General features: G+C 43.1%; 1 protein-coding gene across 1 annotated transcript; it reads left to right on the top strand.

The window, feature by feature from the left end:
• Positions 1-105: 105 nt before the first annotated feature.
• On the top strand, positions 106-18,857 carry ppap2d (phosphatidic acid phosphatase type 2D). Its single transcript, XM_073494114.1, has 6 exons — positions 106-1,003; positions 13,731-13,888; positions 14,055-14,341; positions 14,472-14,529; positions 16,913-17,089; positions 17,316-18,857. The coding sequence occupies exons 1-6, from the start codon at positions 796-798 to the stop codon at positions 17,418-17,420; spliced, it is 993 nt and encodes a 330-aa protein (XP_073350215.1). The 5' UTR covers positions 106-795; the 3' UTR covers positions 17,421-18,857.
• The last annotated feature ends 6,535 nt before the right edge of the window (positions 18,858-25,392 follow it).

The raw sequence follows: 25,392 nt of genomic DNA, 5'->3' as shown, positions 1-25,392 counted from the left end.
ATCTGCTGTATTATTCTGAGACAGAGCAGGAGGTGTATGTGGGACGTGTCCTCACAGGGGTGGGACAAGTTTAATGGGACAGGAGACATCGCAGTGAAGAGGAACAGTCCTGTAGGCTTCAGCTGTCAGGTCAGGTGGATCGAAACAGGCTGTGCGCTCCAGGCTCGTCGTCACACACATTGATTTACTAGCTGTTTTCCTTTTTTCTTTTTTTAACCGCGGAGGTTTTGACGCAGCTGCGTAAAGTCAAACTGAACAACACCGGAAATAAGACGACTTTTCTACCAAAATAAATGTCACAGTTTCCTCGACCAACGGCGAAAATAACACCCATCGAGAGAGCGCTTTTATTTTGAAAGTTTGGACTAAAAGTTGTGTTTTCCATTCATGTGTGTTTGCCATCACGCTGTAGAGAGGTGTCCGGGACGATCCGGGAGCAGAGGGAACAACGCGCTCCCACTCTGAAGAAGTTGGCTGAGAGGTCTGAAGTTTACTCGGATGTTTTTGTTCCCTCCTTCTTTCACTTGGCCTTCACCTTTCTCTCGCGTTTTGATGACAAACGTGTGAGTTTACCTTAACTACCAGTTGGCTGGTTGGTTGGCTGGCTGGTTGGCTGGCTGGTTGGTTGAGCAGGGTCCACTGCTGTCAAACTTTCCTTGACATGGATTTGTCGCACCGACGGCGGATGGACTGAAAAGTTTGGGAATTTTCATCATTCACCAGCTTACCACGACAAAACAGACTCATTGCAACTACTTTTTTTTTTTTTTTTTTACGTCATTAACGTGTAAAGACATGCAAAAGGTCAATTCCACCGGTACCAACAGCAACACGCTGCCCCGGGACGCGGAGCTCCAGCTGCGGCTGGCTGACAGCGGCGGTGCCGGGGAAAGTAGAGAGAACGGAGCCGGGAATCATTTCCTCGCCCAGCCTGAGGAGGAACAGGCGTTTTGCACCAAGAGGAGGATGCTTGTCGGTCTGGATGTAATATGTCTTTGTGTCGGTAAGAACAGGTCTATTAATCTAACCTATTTTACTGGGTTTGACCTGAGGCAAACTTATTTTCTTTGATCAGTTTAACAACAACAATTAGGCCACAATTTAAATGCACCATTTGCCATTTTTAAAGCTGCAGTAAGTAACTTTGAAACACTTTTAAATAACGCACACACGTCTGTCAGCTTGCCTTGTGTCATGTCAACAGCAGCTCTGTGGATCATGTCAACTTTAAAGAGGGTTTGAAGGAGTTTAAACGAAACTGTTTTTTCTCTTGGAAAAAAAAAACAAACCCAAAACACATCGAAGGGGGATTTGTTTAAGTCAACGAAGCTGCAAAGTATTTCTCCAGAAGTCAAGTGGAAACTGTTCAAACAGGCAGCAAAGTTTCAGCCCGTTCCCCTCGGTGCACGTGGGGGCAGGAGGGAGGGAGGAGGGGAGCTCAGCTGGCAGCAGAGTTGTCCCGGGAATTCATCTGTTCCCATGGTAACCCCCCCAAAGTTCCCGGGAGAAGAACGTGGGAATTGGGATAAAAACATGGCCCCGTGCTTGTGTTCTCGTGCCGAAAATTACCTCTGTTCACTGCGCGCTGTAGCGCCTCTCACTGCAGGACTGCTGGACGTCAGCCACAGATTCATTAGCAGAGCTCAGCTGGAGGCTGGTACAGGTTTATAATTCAATTAACCAGCAGTTTTCACAGGGAGGAACATCAGGAACAACATGTGGGAAAACAACTCAGGGGCCACAGGACGGAGCCATAATGAAGGAGTGCTCAGAATTAGTTTTGCTGTAATCACTAATGGATTCCACTTGACAGTGGATGTGATAGGCTAATTGTGTATTTTTCTTATCGTGAAGTAATCCATCAATCATTTTATGGTCCAGCTTTCAAAAGTTGTCCAGGCCTGCAGACTGTCACAGTAAGAAGACGCTTTCCTCGGTCTGCGAATCAAAATCTGATGGTTTTAAACTTACAGTGGAGGAAGAGCAAGCTTGCAGATGTTGTTGTGTATTTACGTTTACTTAACTCACAGATAAGCAGAGTGAATTGAAACGTAGAAGTTGCAATATGACCAAGTGCAATATCGATATCGCAGATGATAAAGGAAACGTGTGACAAAACAGCATCATAATGATCATTCACATCATCACAAGCATAACATCTACTGAAATAATAGTTTAATCGTGCAGCCTTAAAAAAGAAAACAAAAATTGCAACATAATCATAGTCAGCACTATCCATCTTATAACCCATATAATATCAGAAACCTCCATGTGATAAGATTTGGTCCAATTGTGTTTTAATCATATAGAGCAGCATGAGTATCATCATTATATTAAATGTAGGATGACCTCAGTAGTTGAGATTTAATGTGATCACACACACATTCTCTCGTTGTGCCCTCAGTTCATGATTTACTGTAATAGTGAGAATGAACTTTTCATTGGCAGAAATCTCTTAAATGTTATAGCGCGTAAATGTCTGACGAAATGGGAACACGTCAATGAAATTCCAGTACCTTAGAAATGTATTGGACTTTAAGAGGAATAGAATAAAAACACTAAATTACTTTCTACTTCTGTTCAACCTTGTGGGGTAAATTATCTAAAATCCTCTAAAAGCCGGTTTCAGTGTGGTACCTGCTTTACTGTGATGTTTAGTGAAGACTGGGACAAAATGTAGAGTCATAAGTTTCATGTCGTCATCTCACATGACTATGATTGGGACGGGAGCATCAGTGCTGAGCGACTGAGTGATTATTCGGACCTGCAGCAAACATGACAGAGGCAGAACCCGTCTAGGCAGACCGACAGGTCTCAGTCTCGTTGGCAGTTAAAGCAAAGGAAGCAGCCTGGCAGACAAAACGACAGTGTGAGGCAGTTAGTTTCTTTGCCGTGTTATTCTTAACCCCTGCAGGTATGCTATTAGCTGTTCACTCTGCACACATCTCAGCAGCTTTGTTTTGTGCTTAGGAAGTGGCTAGTCACCCAGCATCAGTCAGCAGAAGGGAGGAAATGGTCTCTCTCAGTTCTCCTCCGCCGACACACACTAAGCACGCCACTTGCTTTCTCACAAAATTGCGTGCCCTGACCCCTCTTATCCTCTTTCCCACTAGATTACAACATGAGACTGAGTCACTGGGCCTCAAGCTAGACCCATCTGAGAGGATTTAGAGAGTGAGTTCGTCTTGTGACTGAAATATTCTTTGGTAAAATAAAAGGGGTGTTTTTTTTCTGGCCCATTAGGTGTAGTTTCTCAAATAAACCCAAATCAGACCCCTATAGTTTTATCAAGCAAAACCAGACATCATTCTCAGATCAATAACCACATCGCCACCTGCTAAACAAAACATGTGGTCAATTGTTCAACACACAATGACAGCATCATATTGAATTATATAGTATATCGACAGATCTGTTTTTATTCAGGATGATGATTATTAGTATTATCAGGAGACTGATAACTGATATTTGAAACCAGGGTAGAAATGATAATCTCTCTACTACTCTATAGTATTTCCATTTTCGCTACTTTATACTTCCACTTCTCTTCCTTTGGGAAGCAATTTTTTTTTTCTTCTCTTCATTTATCTAATAACTTTAGTTACTAGTTACTGTGCAGATTCAGATGAATTAGTGTTGAAAGATTTTTATTATTCGTGACGTGTAACCAATCGGACTGCAGACTGGTGACTACACAGACAGAGAGAAACAGCTGCATCAGAGCCAAACTTGAACACTTTTAAATTGTTTCATCCGCAATTGGACAAGAAAACCCTCACTAATTCTGATTAGCGGAAAAATGCTGCATACTGGCTCCGATAATTAGTCTATCCCTAATATAGTATAACACATTGTTAAACCCATTCTTGCTCATGAGCTATTAGAGTACTCACCGATTCCTGTCTGTCTGGCAGCTTCCAGCATGTCTCAGCTATGTTAGCCATCATGTCAGTTATCAGCAGAGGCCTGATCTTGACTCATCTGTGGGTATTTGGCAGTGAATGCCATCACTCAGTGAAAATGAAGAGGGCCCTTCTTTTAGCTAAACCCTCTTATCTCTGACTAACCCAATTTTCCCTTAAAAATGCCATCATCAGATTCACTCAGATGGTTGACTGGCCGCTGGCATTATTCACCCTGTAAAGGGGCTCATTCACCACTGTAATGCTGGAATTTTACCCCGAAGCATCTTGTCCTAATTATGCTATCAGCTTAAGAGGGATTCCACAGTGATGTGAGGATTTCACAGCGTCTCCGTGTGTTTTTTATTTACTAAACAGTCAAAGTGGTGACATAAAGTTAGCATGGTATGGAATAATGCATGAGCTGTGGAATGCATGGATGTTGAGGACATAAACTGCGGTTTTGACTCAGGTTACCTGATCAGACTCTTACTCAACACCAGGCTTGTCTAACATTGTTGTACCCCAGTCATAAGGAGGTGTTGCTTATGGGGCTGTTCTGACATGCACACAAAGGATGCTTCACAGAGAAAGATTGTTCTGGTTCAGCTCAGTGTCAGTCAGTTCCAAGTAAGCTGCAGAATGCAAGTGTTTGCTTGTGTTCCTAAGTGTGTTCATGCATTCCTGGTGGGTCTGTAGGGGTTTGACCGGGAGAGAGCTGACAGAATCTGCGCCCCGTGGCTGCATCTAAGATCTAGCGTCCAGCCACAGGGAGGTCAGGAGGTGGCGGGTGTTTGTCATATCTGCAGAGCATGCAGGGACAGGCCTCGCAGCCTGCACTGCTGTTTCCCTCCTGCACAGGTGGTCCTTACTCTGTCATCACCCCAATAAAGCCAGTTATTGGCTCTCTTAAGTGTAATTGGGAAATGATTGGAAGTGACACTTGAAAGCCTGCTATTAGCGTATACAGCTTAGAGGAACACTACAATTGCCACTAGGCTTAACCTTCTTGCAGAGGTCAATTGTGAAATAGTTTCATACTATATGCACAAAAGAGCTGCAACCATTAGCATTACAATGCTAAGTCGGTCAGAAGAAAATTAATTGCGAACTGTTTTGATAATCGACTACTCGTTTCAGTCTTTTTTTCAAGCAAAAATATCAAAATGTTTGCTTTTTTCAGCTTCTTACATCAGAGAATTTGCATCTTTTCATTGTAATTTATGAGTTTTGGACTGTTGGTTGGACGTCACTTTGGCCTCTGGGAAATCGTGATGAGCATTTAAAAAAATGTTCTGACATTTTACCTCCTTAATGATTAATTGTGAAAATAAAAAGATAATGAGGATAATTTGAAGTTGCAGCCCTAATGCACAAGATGTTATTGACATTTGTCACACCTGCATAGAACTGGCAGTTTTAAACAGGAAAGTGATTTTTTTCCAGTTGTAAAATCACAACTAGTTTTTGGGTTCTACAGAAAGAGAAAGCTGGAATCAGTTGATCACTGGTGTGTTTGAGTGTGTTTTTGTTCTAGACGTGAAGCAGCATGCCAGGACGAGAGGACCGGTATCTACCGAAGAGATCTGAATTTTAAAAGGGCTCCCTTTTTCCAGCTTATATCTGCTTTCCCCCCCTTTTTTGTCCCTTATTCCTCAGACAAACTCTATTTTGGGACTGAAGGTGATCCAGCAATGTAGCGAGGTGTGTGAGTGTGTGTGTGTGTGTGTGTTTTATGTCTGTTTGTGTGCTTTGGGCGGGCGGCGGGTTTATCGTAGAGGATTCCTGCTTCTATTCTTTTGGCAGAGAAAGCTGCCAAGTGAGTGAGACAGCAAAAGGCCAACACGTCACAGCATGTCTGTGTGTATAGGGCCAGGAATATTAAATTGTCTCCTATGTGTATGTATTTATGTGTGTGTGCGTGCCTATGAGAGTAAAAGTGTGGGTGTGGGTGTTTTTGTGGATGAGTCATGGTTGCCAATGCAGGCACCCTACTACAGCTGCCATGTGCGTGCTGTTTGTTGACAAATTCGCCGGGTGTGTTTTGCTGCGTGTTTCGGGCCCTGATCAAACACACTCTGAAGTTATGGAACACACTGGCGTCACTCTGCGGATGACAGATGGAGAGCCATTAAAAATGGCTCAGTCGAATCATTAGCGAGTGGAAGAAGTGATTTTGCTTACTCTCCCTCGTTAGTGTATTAATGCATCTCCTTCCCGTTTGACAGCACTGCAGAAGCAGGAATCCATTAGCTACGCTCTGCCATAGACAGTCTACATGGACACATGTATTCTGCTGTCAATACGTCTCCCTTCACCCATTAGCTCTCCAGAGCCAGCTCAGCCCTCAGAAATGTCTCGTTTGCCTGAAGGCTGAGGGGCAAGTGAGAGCCTGAACAGCCCTGGGGTGGGAGAGTAGCCTGAAACAGAGACGGGGATGAGGATCTACAGTAGGGGTCAGAGGTCAGACCCACGGGCGCCTGAGGGGATCTTATCCACAGCTGTCTGTTCATGTCCAAGTGAGGAAGTAGTATTGAGAGGGATAGGAACTGTTCGACAGCAAATAGCTTCAAATGTACTTTTAATGAGGCAGCTGCAATCTTTTCCTCGATGGCGGTTACGTAAGTGCCCAGGGTGGTCCATAGGTATTAGCCGTAATGAGTGAATGAAGATGTGTGTAGTGCTCTAATCCTCAGTGCTCATTAGCTAGAATGGGTTTGGAGAAGTTTAACATCAAAGTATCTACCTGAATCCGAATACAGCCTGTAGCCCCGCCTGTACGTCTGTCAGAACTAATGACTCGTCTTCTTTCTGTCTGCCCCCCCGTAAAGAGACTTAGACATCCCCCCTTTGGCGCCATGGCATTGTTACTCATCATTGGGACCATTTTATCATTGTGTCACATCTCACCTGCTGGAGCCTTCTCTTCCTTCATCCTCTCAAGCTCTGCTCCGTCTGAAGTCGTTCCAAATGCATGTTTCACTGCAAACCAAAACACTCAGACAAAACAACCCTGCAGCTCTCAACTCTTTCCATACATACAGCACTACCACAATCAGGCTCCCCTATTCCAAATACCTCCCCTCCAGTCTCAACCACAACCCCATGTCGTTCTCACGTTGCAGACTGCCAGCACCTCACCTCGCAGCGCACACCCTTACCTTCACACCACAGAAACCACCAGAGAGCTCCTTTAAAGTTTCCAAGGTACATACCACAGTGGCGGGTCCTTTATATTCCTGCTGAATCAGACAGGCACACAGACAACCCACTTCAGCCCTCACCACTCATGCCCTGAACTCCAGAGCCGGGCTCCAGGAAGCAGGTCAGTGAAGTGAGGAGAGAACAGAAGCAGCTGTGGGAAGCATGTCTCCACTGGCCAGTGGTAACAGTAACAGAAGAGGGGGCAAGAAAGAGCTCACCTGGTGCGCTGGTGGTAGGCCTGCAACTATTCAGCTAGTCTATTAAGCTGACGATCATTTTCACGATTCATTATTTTGTCTAAAAAATGTTAAAATGATGAAAAATGGTCCAAAACTCAAAGACTGGAGGACCGATAAAGCTTTGGATATTGGGAAAAGTCTCAATAAATACAGAGAAGAAGAAGTAGGAGGAGAAGAGTTTCAACACAACAAAGAGAAGCCAGACTATAAGCAGTAGAGCTATGGAATAATATCATCCATCTTTGCTCACTACTTTTAGCCTTCCCTACTGTTAGGTGTGCATAAATGACAGGTTAGGAACTTTATAAAACACAAGAAGTGAAATTATTGGTTTTCTTGTTGGTATCAGCTAAGAGAAGCTGGGTAAAATCTCTATTGGCTGAAAAAATCCAGAGCGTGCATCAATAAAATTATCAAAATAATCACTTTTCATTCAGTCGACTAATTGATTAATTGACTAATTGTTTCAGCTTTAGTTAGAACGACCTTGCTAACAAGAAACAATTTTCAGTTTACACACACTTTCTTTTGCTCTGTGTGTCTGTTAACATTACACTTCAAACTCCTCAATAAATATTAGCATTTCTGGCCAGCAGGGTACTTTCAGCTGTCTTTCTGTTTCACTCTTGGCCTTTTTATGACTTGTTTTTGTCAGTGCTTATGATGCGGATGAATACAACATATTTCTTAAGAAATATGACAAACCTGTGACCCTGTAAGTATCTACTTAAACAATTTGCATGAGGTCAGGCAGTAGCAGATGCTGATGATAGCAGATGGTTAACTAAGATCCAGGACTGTTGTGGCTCCTCAGTCCCTCTTTGTTCTCCACTGATTAGACTGTTTGTTCTACTGTCAGAGCAGACAAAAAAAACCACAGTCCCTCAGAATAACCCAGACAATTATGGAAAGATAGCTGGCTGTGTGTCAGTGCCGGGGGTTACCACTCAACCTTATCCTACCTTTCCACTACCTGGACTGGGCCACCAAGGATGAACAGGGAGAACTGACTTCTAGGACACACATGCATGCACAGTACTTTATTGGGTTATGCTTGACAATCATAATCACAGCCTTGGTGTGAATGACTTCATCTCCTGTGTAAGTGTTACTTGCCCTACGGTACAACAGTCTGTCTGTTTGTGTGTCTGTAACTGTGCTCTTTTGTGTGCTTGAGCCTCGTGATGGTGCATACTGTCTCTTCCTGGACTGCCTCTTCAAACAAAGACTTTTTATATCAGGTGAAACATAAAAGGCTTGGCTCTGCCCTGTCACAAACTGAATAGTGATTAGGTGAAAGAACAAACCAAGGCTGGCTTATGGAGACCGAGACTTTGTGCAGTTAAAGTCATTATTGCGTAAATAATCATTCAAGCCCACCCAACCCAACTGCAGACTGCTGTTTACGAGCATGTTAGGCGGCCGTCACTCTGCTTCTTGTAATGTTGTTACCACAGATTCTCGTGCTTGCAAAGATTCAAATTACGACACTTCACAGTTCAGTTCACGACCTTATGACTTTTTTGCAATGTTGACTTAAAGGTAAACAAGCAGCTTAAAATTTAGTTGGGAAACACTGGCACATGCAGGCTGGTGAGGGGCCCAGTGAGGGTGGACCACCCCTGAAGGGTGCTGCAGCAGGCTGGGCTGTAGCCCAGCCTCAGCCCAGCCCTGAGCTGCAGGCCAGATGGACCTGTGTTGACAGGTCACTAATTGTCTGTCCTCCAGTCCTATCAGAGGGCAAATGTAGAACGATGTAGCCTGTACAGTCAAACATTATTGGCTGTGATGACGCAGATGGCCATTATTGTGGCTTGGATATAGCTGCAGGCAGAGTGTAATGCTAATCTATGATGCACAGGCTGTTTGTTTGTAGCAACAGCCTCCAAAAGAGTTTATTTAGGTCTGTGATAGTGAACAGGCTGTTTGCCTCAATACATCCCTTTAGGATTCTTTGGCTCTGGTGTGGTTTATTTGGTTGGTTAGTTTTTCTTCCCAGTCGCTGGTGGGTTTTTTGGTGGTTTGTTTGGTTGTATGTGGCTGCGGCTTCGGTTTGTTTGCATCCCAGTGAGGTTTTTATGTGTACGTGAGTGTGTTTGGGGGTATTCTGCTGGTTGAGGTGGGGTCGTGTTTACAGAGCGGGTCCCAGCAGAGCCCAGATCTCTGACCCTCACATTCCAGAACCACCACTAATCGCCTCCGTCTGCTGTTCTCCGCAGAGTAACCCCTCGCCGCATCTCTCTTGGCTCCATCTCTCCAGTTTTCTCTCACCCCTGTATTACTGCCCTCACCCCCATTTGTCAATTTTCTAGCCTCCTGGCTATGCATTTTAGCCTAGTTTTTAGTTTGACACTCTATCGATCAGCAGATGTTAAGCAACTTGTCTGGAGAGCATGTCAATGAGCAACTACCATCTGCCCTCTTTTTTAGCAGGCTGCCTTTAATCACTTTCTCCATAGTTTTTTTTATTTCTTGCTTTTGGTTGTTGTTGTTCTCCTCTCACAGTGAGCTCATTCTGGGCTGTGGTCATAGATGTGTAAATTAGAACCAGAAGAGTTTCTCAGAGTGAGGCTCATATCCCCTCTGCTCTCATTCCTCCTCTTCTCCTTCCTCCCTCCCTCTCTCTCTCCCCCTCTTCTTTCTTTCTATCCCTTTTGACTATTTGAAAGCATTCCTGCTTGAGTGTCAGGCCCAGCGAGCAGCACATTTTGGCTGGCTCTCTTAGCCGACCCACTCCTCCGCCTCCTTTTGGGTCCCCTCGCAGGCTTTCCTGGCCGGCTCTCTTTTAAAGCATGTCTTGGCCAGGTGCAGAGGTTTGCTCACAGCTGCCTGACAGATGATGTGAGGGTCTCTGGAGTGTTTTTGTGTCTTGTTGTGAAAACTGTTTTAATGTAGTTGTAAGCATAGAGGTTGACTGTGACAAAGGAGCTTGTAGTGTGTACAGGATTGTGGAGGATGCTGCGTGTGGTTTCTGAAACCTTTGCTTCGTTTATTCTGCAGTACTGAGAATTTGTGACACAACTCAGGTTGAGGTCAGTTTGGTGGATTTTTTTATTTAGAAGCTTAGCAAACAGCGTTGCCACTGTGGAATGATCTTTGCTTCTTGATCATTAGTCTGTACATGGACAACACAAGCCACAAGTACTGGCAGGCCTGAGGTAATAAAATATGCTGCTATCTGGCTCAGCACTTAATGGTTCCCATTAGTCCCCTATATGTATTGTAAATGATCCCTGAAGAAGTCCATGTTCCTACTGTAACCACAGAGTGTCCTTAATGGACAGTCTGTCCATTACCTCTCTGTCAGTGCAGCAAAATATCGATTATTGAGCGAGGACTGGCCATATTGTGAAATGTGATGAGGATGCAGAGAAAGCCTGTTAATGGATGGTATAGAAAGCAGTAGAAGATCTCTCTTTGCCACAAAACTGGTCTGATTATATCCCAAGCAGTTACTGTGTTTGACATGATCGAAGTTCAATCTTGCAACATTTGATCATCAAAAAACACTTCAGAAGAACTTGTAGCGTGTCCAAGCCTGTAGAAAAAATAACTACAAAGCACTGCCAGCCCTTCCTTTTCCTGGGCATAAAAAAAATCTGCTTTCATGTTGTATAGTGAGAACTATCAGCAATCATACAATCTGTAAATTTATCTTTCATGCCCAGTCAGTATACCAATATTAAGTATTACTTTTAATATTAAAAATTACAACTATACATTGATTACAAACTGATTATTTTTGCCTCATCAAACTCACAAACACATGCTAATCTGCAGTAAAATAAATATTTTCCCCTTATCCCAAATACACACATAGTATAAACATACATACACATATGTATACATTACATTTTTTCATGCAAAATTAACTTTTTTGTCCACCACCTAAATCTCTGAGAACATGAATATACTCCCAGCCTTTTTGTTGCTGTTGAGTAAAGAAAATCTAGTAAATTTAGCATCAGCCACTTGTTTTTTTTACCAGGTAGCTGGTGCTACATTTGCTAGATCAGATAATTTTGTGCCCGGGGTTAAAACTAATTTAAAATTGAATGAAAAGCATTATAGTCACGTAAAACAAAAATCCACACACCCACTCAGTTTGAATCAGACCATATCTCCGCAGGTCTCCACCAAGGTATGACACACAGATAACAGGATTACGATTACAAGATTAAGAGATGTGTGAGAATTTTATGCAGGTGGCAGGGAGGAACCAGGAAAACTTCACACAGGAGATTACCTTTTAAATTAACGAGAAAAAAAAGGGACTTTCCCAAAGTATTTATCTAATACTTCCTATGATCTTAGCTAATACAAACTAATCAGAAGTACCTCAAGCAAGCAGTTTCTGTAATGTTAAAAGACATGTGAGGTAACGTAACTACGCTGTCAACAGCGTCCACAAAATTCAGCATTATTAGATTCTACAATGTAAGATTTGACTGCAGAATTAGTAGCAGGGTGATTTCAACTGATTGCATTACATGATGTACCAAATACACTAATACAATAATGCAATTGCATGATAAGATTCAACTGTCTTTAGTTATAAAGGCAGGAAGTCTGACGAGACATCACCGGGTTTTAAAAATAGATGAAAAATAGTTTGAGAATTCCTTTGTCTGAAACAACAGGTAGCACCTGTGTGTGGATGTGTGCGTTACATGAGGTAGACACTTGTAGACGTGGCGACTGAATGAGATGAGTGAGAGATTGGGGTCAGATGAGAGGTGTTTCCTATCTCTCTCTCTCTTCACTGGCTTCACAGCCTCGGCTATCTGCCTGCTACATGTTTCTCTCTCTCATTCCCTCCTTCGTTTTCTTACCAAGGCCCATGTTAAAATATATGGAAGAGGGCTCGCTTTTATCTTATTTTGTCTTTCTGTTTGGGTCAGCATGACTTTGACTACGCTTGCACACACTTTCGACTGCGGTTTAATGTTCTTAAACAAGTCTGGCTACGTCTCAGCTGTAGTCACACGGCTGTTAGGAGTTGTCTTCTCATGTGTTTTCTGTGCTGATAGCCTCAAACCTATAGATTATTTACCTTGTTATCATTGTTTATCAGTCCACTGAGGCTGAATGAGTGGGCGTTTTATTAGTGGACTGTATGGTTGTGATAGCAAACACAGAGAAAAATCAAGTCGCGTTTATTTCTAGAGCACATTTAAACACAGTTTGAGCTGACCAAAGTGCTGTACAAAACAATATCAAAATAAAAACACAGCAGAAACAACAAGGGACAAAATATAAAGTTTTAGATTAGTTATAGTTAATGACCAAAGCCTATGTGGCCATTGTTACCTTTAGTAGGTCAGGTATTCATGTCCAGCTCTTTGGCAGTCAGTAACGGTCGATTTATCCTACTTAAGAACATGTTTGCTTGCCATTGTTTGTGGTTTTGAGTGTGTATTTGTGCCGTGTTCCTTTTGGCCTAATTTTGAGTGTGTATCCTGTGCACTACTCAGTCACGTACTCTGAGAGATTCCCTGGCAGGAGCAATGTTTTGGCCTGGGTGCGTTCCAACCAACCAGCAGGGCCAGGGATGACAGGAAGAGGCACAGAGGTTAATGATTAGTCCCATGTTCTCGCTGCATTCCATGGGGTGACAAGGGGACATGGGATAGGGGACAGAGAAATGGAGCAGGCTGGGCAGGCTCTTACAGGGCTATTGGCTATGAGTTTGAAGTATATAACACAGAATAAAAGCTGTGTGTCTCAGTCCTTGTTTCCGGGGACACAAACACACCATCTCCCTTTATGTCGCCATTAAAACGTTGCACAACTTTTCCCCCAACGAACTTTCACCGTCAGGCTGTGAGGTTTGTTTGCTTAAGCATGCAAGACCTTGGCCGACTTTCACCTGATACAGAGTTCTGATAATTAGTGACCAGGCAGGAAGCAGAGGGAAGACATAAGTAGGACAATTGTTAATGTAAGATCAGGTGGATTAAAAGTCATGCCATCAATAAACAATACTTTACTCTTCCTACAGTGAGTTTATTGTCCTCTTTTGGCACCCTGACACATTCTGTGTCTAACACTGCCTCTAATATCTTCTTCCTCCTTCTTCATCTTAAACCTCCGCCGTCATGGCCATCTCCCTGTCTGTCCGTCTGTCTTCTCTTCTTCTGCCTGATAATCTGGTAAAAGCAGCAATGTGTGGAATGCTTCATCCAACAGGAATCTGGAAATCATGCTACTAGATGACTGACACTCAATAGCGCTCACAGGAGCATGTCCTCTTCATGCTCCTGTTAGACAACAGTGTCTCTGTCTCTCTGTCTCTTATCTATGTTGCACAAACCACATGCTCATCAAGCCATCTTTTGTTTTTTGTCTGCCCCCCCTCTCCCTTTTCTCTCCCACATTTCATCAGCCTCCATCCCATTCTTTGCGTGTGAGTTGAAGGCGGTGAAACCGTACCAGCGAGGCTTCTTCTGCGGAGACTCCAGCATCACCTATCCTAACAAAGCCAAAGAAGTCATTCCTGACAGCGTGCTCATTATTGGTGGTATAGCCATCACTGGCATAACGGTAAGACAACGATAGCTGTTATGTGTTTGCACAGTGAGTTAAAGTTGTCATCACTTTAATACTGTGTAATGGAACGTGTGTTTGTTACTTTCACTGCTGCAGTTTTTGTGCAGCTGTACTTTATGACTTATGTTAACCAGTTTCTCTTTTCCTATTTTCTTCCCAGATCGCACTGGTTGAATGCTTCCGGGTGCGTTTCCGAGGCGTGCACTCGCGAGCTTTTGTTCAAAACCTCTATGTGTCGTGCCTGTACAAGGAGCTGGGAAGCTTCATTTTTGGTTGCTGTGTGGGTCAGTCTCTCACTAATATGGCCAAGCTAAGTGTGGGACGCCTGCGGCCCAACTTCCTGAGTGTCTGTAAAATCACCTATGAGTCCATCAACTGCACTGTGGGGAGCTACGTGTCCCAGTTCACCTGCACGGAGACTAATCAGAAGCTGGTGGAAGAAGCAAGGTGTGTGTGGATTGTGTGCATGAGTGTTTTCATTCAGAAATGATTTGGTGTGTTTGCTAAGGGTGGGGAGTACAAAAGCTCTGTAGTTAATGTGTAACCTTTGGCATTTTTTATTGATGTTCTCTTTCAGGAAGTCTTTTTTTTCCGGCCATGCTTCCTTCGCAATGTACACCATGCTCTATCTGGCAGTAAGTCGAATCTAATTTTATACACACGCACACACACACACACCCACACCCACACACACACACACACACACACACACAGACACACCCGTTTGGGGGTATCACATAGATTTACATTTGTTTCCTAACCACTACTTGCCTTAACTTTTTGTTTTTTTCCTTTCCTTCAGTGTGTTAAATAGGTTTTTTTTGCATTAAAAAAGTCTTGAAAGTAAAACAAGCACCAACAGGAGCTCCTCTCTCCCACAGAAAAGACTGCCGTGCCTGAAATACTCATCAGTAGTCTCGCCTTTGTTTCTGTGACTTCTTAACATCACATTATATCACCCTGTCATACATTTATGCCCATATTCAGAGTAGAAGAGAAACTGAAAACACGTCAGAGCTGACTTGAGACACGGTGAGAGGTGCTGGTTCAGGCGTGTGTGAGCTGCCCAGTCAGAGCAGAGTGGGTATGCGTCCCCACAATGTTAGTAAACAGATTAATGTCCCCACAACGCGAGTAACACATATCCACGCATACACACACACACGACTGGAATGTGACCTTCACATTCACCTGAGCTTGTGTTGTGTAATTACAGTATTTGGATCTGTGTTTACAATGTTGGGGAAATATTACAGCTCTCACTTGCGTTTCAGTTATTAGAGACAGCACCAGTCTCTAGAGGCCGAGAGCACTCTGTGCAACTATTAACTAGATAAGCTAATTAAACATGCACAAACACACACAGAGACATGTGCTGTTAAATATATTCACACTTCCTGATCGTGAGGGAGGAGATCTTTGAGAGGAGCAATTCTCCAAAGGCTTCAGACTGAAAGAAGCTGGTGAGACTGAGAGGAGGGGGGGAGAGTAGGGGGGAGTTAAAGAATGAGGGAGAATGTTTTCCACGGGGGAACATGAATAGATGAAGAGACTACACAGACAGAGGAGGCCTTGTTGTGGCTTTCATTTAGAGGAGGGGGGTGGAGGGCTGAATATGCCTGCTGAGAGATCGACAGGCTTCTTTCAGCAAGAGACACCCTCTCATGCCCCCCTCTCCCCCAGCCTCCCCCCATCTCTTCATCTTTCTCCTCCGTTCTCTCACACTGCACTGCCCACTAGTCATGGGTGCATTGTGGGAGAGAAACGACAGTTAGACGGAGACAAAGGCATTCTTAAAGAAAAAAGTGTCCATATTCCTCATGTAAACCCCATCATTAACTCTTAAATTATAGTTTTAGGTGCCCTAAATATTTTGTCGTGTGCAGCTGATGAAAAAAAATATGAAATGAAGATGTTCAAAGAGAGGAGAAAAGAAAATCCCCTATTAGCACTTGTGCAATAAAGAAGTCCAAATGAAAAGCAGCTCCTCTCAGACAGACAAGGATGAGTAGGGAAAGACTGAATGAGAGGAATGCAAGAGTGAAGAACCGAAGGGAAGAAGTGGTCTGAGAAAAACACGACCCCCAGTTTTTGCTACCCCTGCTCTATTGTTTCACACTCGCCGCAGGCACAGACACAGACACACAGCCTCACATTCAAGTTTGCTGCTAGCTAGTGTTTTAGACAACCTGGAGAGATTGTGTCAAACCTGTAGCAACATGCCACCAGGACTGCGGCCAGCTGCTCATGTTTAAGGCAGGAACAGTGACACCTGCACTCAGCTGGGATAGGAGAGGGAGAGAAGGACCCCATGAGCGTCGGCCTCACCGCAGGAATGTAGGCCACGTGCTCCTCAGTGTTTGGCTCGTCCAGACAGACCTCCAGCCACCTCCATAAAGCTGCATCACACTCGCCCTGTGACCCCATTTTTACAGACACAAACATGTATTCTGCAGCGCCGGTGGAGGAGATGAGGATGAACAAAAGGAGGAAATGGGGTGTAGATAGTGTTAATGGACTCCTGCCAGGCTTCTCTTTCCCCTCTGGGTAGCAGACTGAGTGGATGTCGTATATTCCTCTTGAAGGGCACCGCCTGTGTTTATAGAAGTTGAATTGATTCCAGAAAAGTTTGGACGCTGTGTGAAACCTTAATAAAACCAGAATGCAATCCTGTGCAAATGAACTGTGTTTACTGACAACAGACTTACAGAGTGTTCCAGAGCCCATGTGGAAATATCCATCATGCAATAATGTGTTTACAAAGTGGAGAGCCTCGCCCCATCCTTGCTCTTGAACGACTTAGCCTTTGCAGGATGCCCCCTTTCATACCCAATCACGATTGACTATCACCTGTCAGTCTGTTGTTGCCCCTGTCACAACGTGTCTGAAAAAAGAATATAATTACAAAAATCAATGAAGTTGATGAGGTAAAACTTTAAAGATGTTGTATTTGTACTGTTTTCAATTGAGTATTTGTCAACCTGAGTAAGCAAACAATGTTTTTTTTCTTTCTTGCAGTTCTACCTGCAGGCGCGGTTGTCGTGGCGAGGAGCTCGGCTGTTGCGCCCACTAATACAGTTCCTCTTAGTGATGATCGCCATCTACACTGGCCTGACCCGCATCTCTGACTACCGTCACCACCCCTCTGACGTCGTCACAGGCTTTATCCAAGGAGGACTCACCGCATACTGGGTGGTACGTTGAAAATGACTGTTGTCTAAATAGTCTTGAAAAAACTATTATCTCTGTCTTTACAGGATTTGTTTCTCTCAGCTCTCTGTTGACGGAGTTAGTTTAAACAATAGGCTATTTGCCTCATTTTCCTCACTCTGATCCCTGATGGTGTTTATAAACAGTGGATGATTGACAGCGTGTGTGGTCTGCATACATATCCTCACATGCTTTGCGTCTGTGCCTGCAGGCCTTCTACATCTCCTCCATGTTTAAGCCCTGCGCCCGTCCAGACCTGTCCCCCACCAGCATGTCCCTGGAGAGTCCACTGTCCAGCCAGCAAACTGTCTGTTAGCAGGCGCATGCAATCAATCCAGGAATCAGAGGATAAGAGAAGCTGGACTGCAGAAAGACAGGGAGAATGTCAGATAGCACAGCTGAGGAGCAGATAGCAGAGAAATGTAAGTCTTTAAGAAAGGGAATCATTCTAAGAGAAGGATATAACTAAAGAGTACAATCTAACACATGCAATCGTACCTTCACAGACCAATCTAACATGTTCACAAACTCACACATGTGAAGACACAAGAAGCACATTTGACTGTAAGTCAAACCCGTCCAGTGAAAAGAACTGCATAGTAATATTACAGATATTTTTTTATATATGAAAAAAAATAAAAAATGTATATTTTTCAAGAGGATTTTTAGAAGCTGCTAATGTTGATAGTTTCTAGTTTGAACTTGTTTTCTTCTGTGACGGAGGCTTTCGGTCAGTGCATGTATTTAGCTTTCAAAGCAGAACTGGTCACTCTTTGGTCTTGGGTGAGAGAGGAGGAGAAAAGCGCCGGCCTCTTCTTTGTTTTCGATCCTCCGCTGATCTCGGAAAACATCACCCAGCAGCTGTGAACTGAGACCATCAGACCTCAGATGTAAAAAAAAACAAAACAGAACTGGCAGTGATAACAAGCACTGGCTTCAACTTCTAACCATCCTTTACCTTCAGTGGCCTGATGTGCCGCTGCTCTAATCAGACTGCCCTACATCACTATGATTAACAATAACCTAAGCAGAGAAAAAAAGCAGTATTTGTGCTGTAACACAATGTTATCTTTTCTTTTTGTGTAACCGAGGTCGTGATGAGAAGGAATCTGACCCTTCCACATCACTACCACTTTTCTGTACTAACCACTTTGACTGTGTCTCAGAGGTGGAGCTTTGACTGAATTTTGTAACCTTTGACTTTTGCCCCCGGACTCTCTGAGCTGCACCTTGATTTATGCCACTCTGACAGGAGAGCCGACATGGCTGCGACCCCGGCGGCTCTCCTGTGTATCTTTATTAATAGCACTTGAAAGTACATAATGGAACCTAATGGAAATTGTAATCAATATTATATATTTTATCACAAGTTTGAATAATCAGTGTTTATTTTTGTTAATGACAGACTCATACACTATATTTTTTTTTTCTTGAAATGATAATTATTCAAATTGAATGTAAATAGCTATTTCATTTTATAAACCACACAGAATTTCAAAAGTATTAGTTCCAGTTTTTGGACAGTTTTTACATGTTTATTAAGTGTTTGTATTTACGTTTGTGTTGATCAGGTACGGAGAGTTACTATTGTATCTGTTGTAACTACTAGACTGAGCCACAGATATTATCAGAAAGCTATATTTTTTGTGTTCCCAGTTATTGTTCTATGTTTGTTTTGTCTGTGAATGCCAGAAAAGGCAGAAATAACCACTGTACTCAAAAAACCAAACCAATAAAATGAATGTTGAATGTTTTTAACTTCCTCTGTTCTCTATTATTGTCAGTGTCAGTAAAAATGAAAAGCTGCACATCACAGCCCATCATATGTATACTAGACACACGCATACTTGTCTCAAATATGATAGAACTAGATGGCACTCGGCTTGAGGTGCTTAAAGCACTAAAACTCAACTCAAGTGTCTCTTTCCATACATCATGACAGTTACTCAAGATAATCTACAGACCTTGTTGTGAGCAGCTTCATGTAGGAACTATTTTTCATGCACCGTGCAGAAAGAAGTGAGCATCAACTCATGGACCAGAAACCACTTCAGATAAATAAGCCAGCTAACATTACAGCTCAGCGGAGGAGGACGCCATTAATGTTTGCATCCTGTGCTGTCACAAGCACGAGCCTCTGATCCATGAGTAGATGCTGCATGGTGATGCAGTTGGCTGGTATAGTTCGGTAGAAAGAAAATTGTTCCTATATGAAACTGTCACAACAAGCTTTGTGGATTATTTTGAGTAACCGGGTCAGGATTGATGGAAAGAAACATTGCTGTTGAGTTTTTCAAATGTATTTTTTGGGTGCTTTATGCACCACAAGCCGAGTGCCGGTCGATATCTTCAAAACTCAGCAACTCACACTAAATAATCTAGATGGATACATTTCACCACATTTAAGAGGAAAAACATGTACTTTTGACTTGGGGGTGAACTGTCCCTTTAACATCAATGTCATATATTTTAAGTCAAGTTGGTAAAATAAACCTTTTAGCTATTTGTAAGTCAGGTTTTTTTAGACAGGATACCAGAGTCTGCGAGGAGGTTAAGAAATCTGGGCTGAAACAAAAAGTAAACACTGAAATGATAAGTGATTTAACCTCCTGTGTTCGGAGGCTTCCACTCCAGTGCTCCACTAGTTTCTTTCATTACAGCTCTTTCGCTCTCTCTCCCCTTCACGCCTTTCCTCGCTTTGCCCCTTCCCTGCTCTCAGTCCTTTTTGAGTGCAGTGGAGCATGATGGGCTGTTTCAGGGGGTCATGCTACCATGGAGATGCTTAGCCCGATACAGGTTGGGGCGTCTGAGGCATTTTCTTTTCATTTCTTTTCATTTTTTTCCCCCCTCCGATCCACTTTCAGGCTGAGGGAGGAGAATAAAAAAGCAGCCCAGATCAGACAGAGAGGGCAAATGGGAGAGACAGAGAGAGCGTCATTAATGGGTTTGTGCATAATGCTGATGTAAGGGGGACAGACGAGCAGGAAAAGTGGCCCAGTAATGAAGGGAAGGAGTAATGGAGCAGTTGGCAGAACAGATGGGGCGGTAGATATGAGAGGGAGAGAGTGAGGGTGATGGGCGTGGGGTGTCAGGGTGGGAAGGAATGCGATTGTGGTTTTCAGGCCTGTTTTGTTTCATAATACTGTAACTAAGGAGACACGTTTCATTCCTGAGCAACGTATATGCCTGTGCTTGTGTGACAGGTTCTTGTTTATCTGTGTCTGCCTTGCACCTTGTTATTCTCTTATGTTTAGGTGTGTGTGACTGAGCCGAGCGAGAGGCAGGCCGCTCCACTGAGCTGAGCTTACACACCCTGTCAAACATGACATCTCGTTTACACTGTGACTGGCGTCCTCCTCGCTAACCCTGTGGCCCTAATGGAAATGAATGGGGGTCGACAAGCAGAGGCACATTTTCTGTATGTTCAGATTACTGAGGTCCAGGCAGAAGGGCCTCACTATTTACACTGCTGTGACTGTGCACACAGTGGGAACAGTAGCCGGGCACTGTGGTCATTTCGAATGGGGGGGTATTTGATCTCTAATCTCAACAGGTGAAAGTCATTACTGTCCACATGCTTCACTGTGAAAGAAAAACCCATTTTCTCCCTCTTCGTCATACTCAACTGTGGGGAATTCCTTGATAAGATTATGATGTTTTTTGTGAAACTGGACAGGTGCAAAAATAGCAGAGCGGAAGCTTGGGAGTGCTGATCTAAATCAACGCACAGATAAGTGTGCTGCAGAAGGCACGTAGCTCACGTGCATATCTCTTTACGCCTAAGGAGAAGACGCTTGTGTCATACATGTTTTTTGTCTGACAGTGATAACATCATCGAGGCATGTGCAGTTCAGCCAAATTCCATTTACTAAACTCTGCCCCAGTTTGAAGTGATGAAATTGCCCTTTTGATGAAGATATAAAACAGACCTCTTCGTCCTCACAAAATTCAACCTGTCTGTGTTTACTACCAAGTAAAAGCTGCTTAAGGCTGTGAATTGATTCGACTGCGAAGAGGAAATGAATTTTCATTGGAAATGATTTTTTGTTAAGTAAGAGCTTTTCGCTGTGGGTCTCCAAGGCATTAAAGATGTAGTCTCTGGAACTCTGCTGGCCCCTTATCCAGCTGTAGTCCGATTCTTAATAGAATTAAAAAGGATTAATGGGCTCTTTAGTATGCTCAAGTTCAGGCCTGCTCCCCTGCCTCACTGCTATGCATATTTCTAAATCTCCCATGGTAATGAAAGTCAGCGAATGCACTAGCTGCAGTCATTAGGATTGCAAGTGGGCACATTGTGTCCTGATATGAGTCTGTTAAAGGCATTAGTTTGCATGTTCCTGGTTAGATAAATCTTCTTGGGTCCCCTTTCTTCTCGCTCTGCTCTTCAGGGATTAGGATGTGCCGAGCCACATCAGCTCATTGAATAAGCAAAAATATCAAACCCTAAAACTGATCTACCAAGAACTGACAGGAACTCCAGCTGGAGGGCCACAATCACTGCCAAATGTGGAAACCTTGTTGTTAGTTTCAGTAGGTATGTGATGTCTGTGCATACAAAAGCATACCTTATTTATCTGTCCAGGACATACATATGCATACACACACTATCTGATGAGGACAGTGTCATTGTGCTATCTGATAGTGAAGGAATCACTCAGCAAATCAAGGCGCTGTTACGTACTTCACCACACACACAGCGCTCGTCTAATGAGTCGCATAGAGGGACAGAATGAGAAACTCACATGAGTCAGTTGTAGCGTAGATGTTTCTCTAATATCCTCAACAGAGCTGGACGGCAGACAGAATACTCAACCTGTCACTTTGAATATACAGATATGAACAAGTTGGACAGATAGCCGGGATAACTCTCTCAATATACAAAATAAAAAGAAAACACAACCCATCAATTCAGTTTTATCAGTTGAATCTCATTATATTCAACCCAGATAATATTAAAGTCACACATAAATGCCCATTGTGGGGATGAGGGCATGCAGTTTAGTTTCATTGACTGAAGAGTAGACAATCTTCTTCCTGTTCACAACGGCCCGGAGTACATATATGGTCTTGTAATTTGCGATTTCAGGTGTGTAAAACGCTTATCTGGGCTGAGATCATTTTGTTTTAAATACCCGTGCTTGTTTAGACGAGGCCTCAGTTCAGTTAAGTTCAGAGGGGTTAGAGGGGAAACTTTAATGTAGTGAGTAGTAATATGAATTTTTAAAAGGTCCAGCCAAAAACAAAAAAACTCGCCGCCGTATCCATGCAGGTCAAAGAGTTAGATGAACCAGCAATGTCCGAACCTGTTTCCACCAGTCCTTGTTCACTCCACTCTGTATATATGTAACTGTTTTTCTTTTAGTTCAAATATAACTGGATTAAACTTCTCATTATCTCCCTTTGCTGCTTTTCCCCTATCTGGCTGTCCTCCTCCAAGCAGTCTTTGTTAGTTTTCCATCCTTTCAACTCACAGGTGTGTCTCATTTACCTACTCTCTAGTTGGGAACAGGCCATCCAGCCCTAAGAACCTATAAACTTCTTTAAGATGTTTTCGTACTGGATAGGACCAAGTGCTCTCTCAGCACTCCTTTACCAGAGAAATCTGGTTTCTTGCAGGCAGAATCTGAGATACACTTGTGAGACTGGCTTTGTGTAGTCGATTCATTAGCGTCTGTGGATGCTTGAATGTTGACTCACAGATGAGGAATAAACTGTCAATTGTGTCAGAAGATTTTGAGGACAAGCTAGCTGAACATGTCCACAGGACAAGTAGAGCTTGAAGGAGATTAGGTAGAGGAAGAAGTTTTCCGTTCAAACTTTTGTAATTGTTTTTTTACTCTCAACCTCCATTTTCCAAATGTTTGTGGTCAATTTAGCTCAGTGTTACTTTCTTCAATTGTTTTTGATAACTTGCAGATGCTTTTTTGAGTATCGGTGTGAAAACATTTGAGCGCTTGTTGAATTTGCACTTTAAGTTGTTCCACCGTAAAGCGGATCTCTGGCAGAACGGAGGTTTCAGAATAGTTCAGTTCTGCTTCCACAATCATTTTGATTCCTTTCATCATTTTATCCATTTCAGTTTCCACTTAGAGAGTTTGATAAAATACTTTTTTTTTGATTGCTCAGGGCTGAACATTTCCTTGGGAGAAAAATTATTCCAGTTTCTTTTAGGTTTGTGAAAAGCAACCATGTGTCTCACTGAAGATATTTTCTCTTCAGCCTTGTACAGCGGTCATGACAAACAGCAAACTGAGCTGCTATTTACCATCTAGAGGTCATATCGCTGTCTTTGCGAGGGCTAGGAGGTGTTACGAAAGAACAATTCAATGGGAAAGGTTACCTGATAAGACCTGGCGCCATAATGTGTGATATGTTTATTTTAGTGTCAGGCTGAATGTTTCAGGGTTGGTCCGACCTCACTGCAGCTTCTCTTTGTTGAGGACGAGGTGTTTTCAGCCAATTACTTCACCTCTCTCTGTCACCTGTAAAACAAAGCTGAAGTAAACACATTAAGTCGTCTACCCAGGCACAACTGACAGTTAAAGATTTGGCTCAGAATCATAACAAGCGAGTTAGACTTTGACAGAACATTCTTCAGTAAAACAAGCTTATCTACCAGGACCTAGACAAGACAAGTTGTCGATAGAGATACCAAACTACTTTGTTTATGCGGTCTGAAACATGGGAGATGTCTATTGTGTGTGTGTGCATGTGTGTGCTTGTGTGTGTGTGTGTTTGTTCCATAACTAACAGGCTGCTGAGGGCTGACTGGAATGCAAAAACAAGATCACGAGAATAAAAACTAAAATTATCAGGACCCAGGAGGTGTCAGTGACGACTGTGGTGGAGAGTCAAGTGAAGTCAGTTTAATTTATATAGCACCAAATCTAACACTTAGATATTGGATATTTATATCTCATAATTAGATACTTGTAGGCACCTTTTAACAAGCAGAAGCCTCAGAGAAGAGCCAGGCTCTGGGAGGGGAGGGTCATCTGCCTGGACTGGTTGGGTTGAGCGAGAAGAAGAGAGAGGGTTTATCCATCTTATCAACAATTCATCCTGTGTTCATTCATCTCCCTGACACTTAGAAATGACCTTATCTACAGTATATGTGGAGAAAAGTCAGTGTTTTAGTTGCAAAATACTGCATGTTGACTGTTGTCATAAACAGTAAAAGAGAAATAAAAGTTTTTGAGTGGTTCACAGTGTGTAAGCTTAAAATATATTTCTTATCGTGTGATCATTTATTTAGTCAATCATTATTTAATCCTTCAATAACATGCAATTTAGCTTAAATGTTCATGCCAATAAAGCTTGTTTGAATGGAAAATTTATTTCATTGATTTGAGATGCAGGGAGAGATAAGGGGAGAGGGGGAGACATGGAAATGCACAGCATCAACAACAACAACAACAATAACAGCTAAAATAATAAAAATATGACTACTACTACTACTAATAATAATAATAATAGCAGTGGCTGTCAAGCAGGACCACAGCAGAAGGCCTCATGGAGACTCCAGGGAAGAAGCCAAGTCAGTAACATGCAGTAATGGGACATGAATGTGTACAGATGGAGAGAGAGAAGAGCTCAGTGTGTCGTGGGAAGTCCCTCGGCAGTCTGAGCCTACAGCAGCAGAACTACGTGCAAGCCTGAGCCAGCTGTAAGCTTTATCAAAAAGGAAAGATTTAAAGGAACAGTTCAGCCAAGAATGGAAACGCAGTCATTATCTACTCACCACCATGCCGATAGAAAGTCGGGTGAAGTTTCTCAGTCAACAAAACATTTCTGGAGCTTCACAGCAAAATAGCGTTGCAGCATCCTCCTAAACAACTGAAGTAGATGGGGGGCTTGTTTTTACATTTTAAAACAAGTCCCTATGTACTTCAGTTGTTAAGGAGAATGCTGCAACACTGTTTTGTGGACCACTAAACTTAGCCCGACTTTCAATCCGCATGGAGGTGAGTAGGAAATAACTGAATTATCAGTTTTTGGGTGAACAGCTCCTTTAAGCCTTCTCGTACATACAGCGAGGGGAGAGGACGGAGGACGGTCCTGAGTTCCAAGGTCAACAAGCTGAGCCTCCTTCAACACACACATGCACGTAGTGGTAATGTAATAGTGACACGACCGTCATCCAATGTTAATACAAGCGAGGGGAATCATGAAAACAGCCCATTCATCACTTAAGTAAACTACATTGTAATACTCAAGTTGAACCTCATAAAGTTTGATGCACACAGCTGACCTCAGCGCTCACGCTGCAGCTCTGAGGAGATGATCTC

This window comes from Pagrus major, chromosome 23 (genome assembly GCF_040436345.1).
Source record: "Pagrus major chromosome 23, Pma_NU_1.0".
NCBI classification, from domain to species: domain Eukaryota; kingdom Metazoa; phylum Chordata; class Actinopteri; order Spariformes; family Sparidae; genus Pagrus; species Pagrus major.
This window is presented reverse-complemented; position numbering and strand designations above follow the sequence as displayed.

Bases quoted from the DNA above. Each gene is read 5' to 3' on its own strand.
- ppap2d (XM_073494114.1), top strand. From the start codon at position 796: ATGCAAAAGGTCAATTCCACCGGTACCAACAGCAACACGCTGCCCCGG. The intron at 1,004-13,730 runs GTAAGAACAGGT...ACATTTCATCAG, and splicing joins TGTAATATGTCTTTGTGTCG to CCTCCATCCCATTCTTTGCG. The intron at 14,342-14,471 runs GTGTGTGTGGAT...GTTCTCTTTCAG, and splicing joins AAGCTGGTGGAAGAAGCAAG to GAAGTCTTTTTTTTCCGGCC.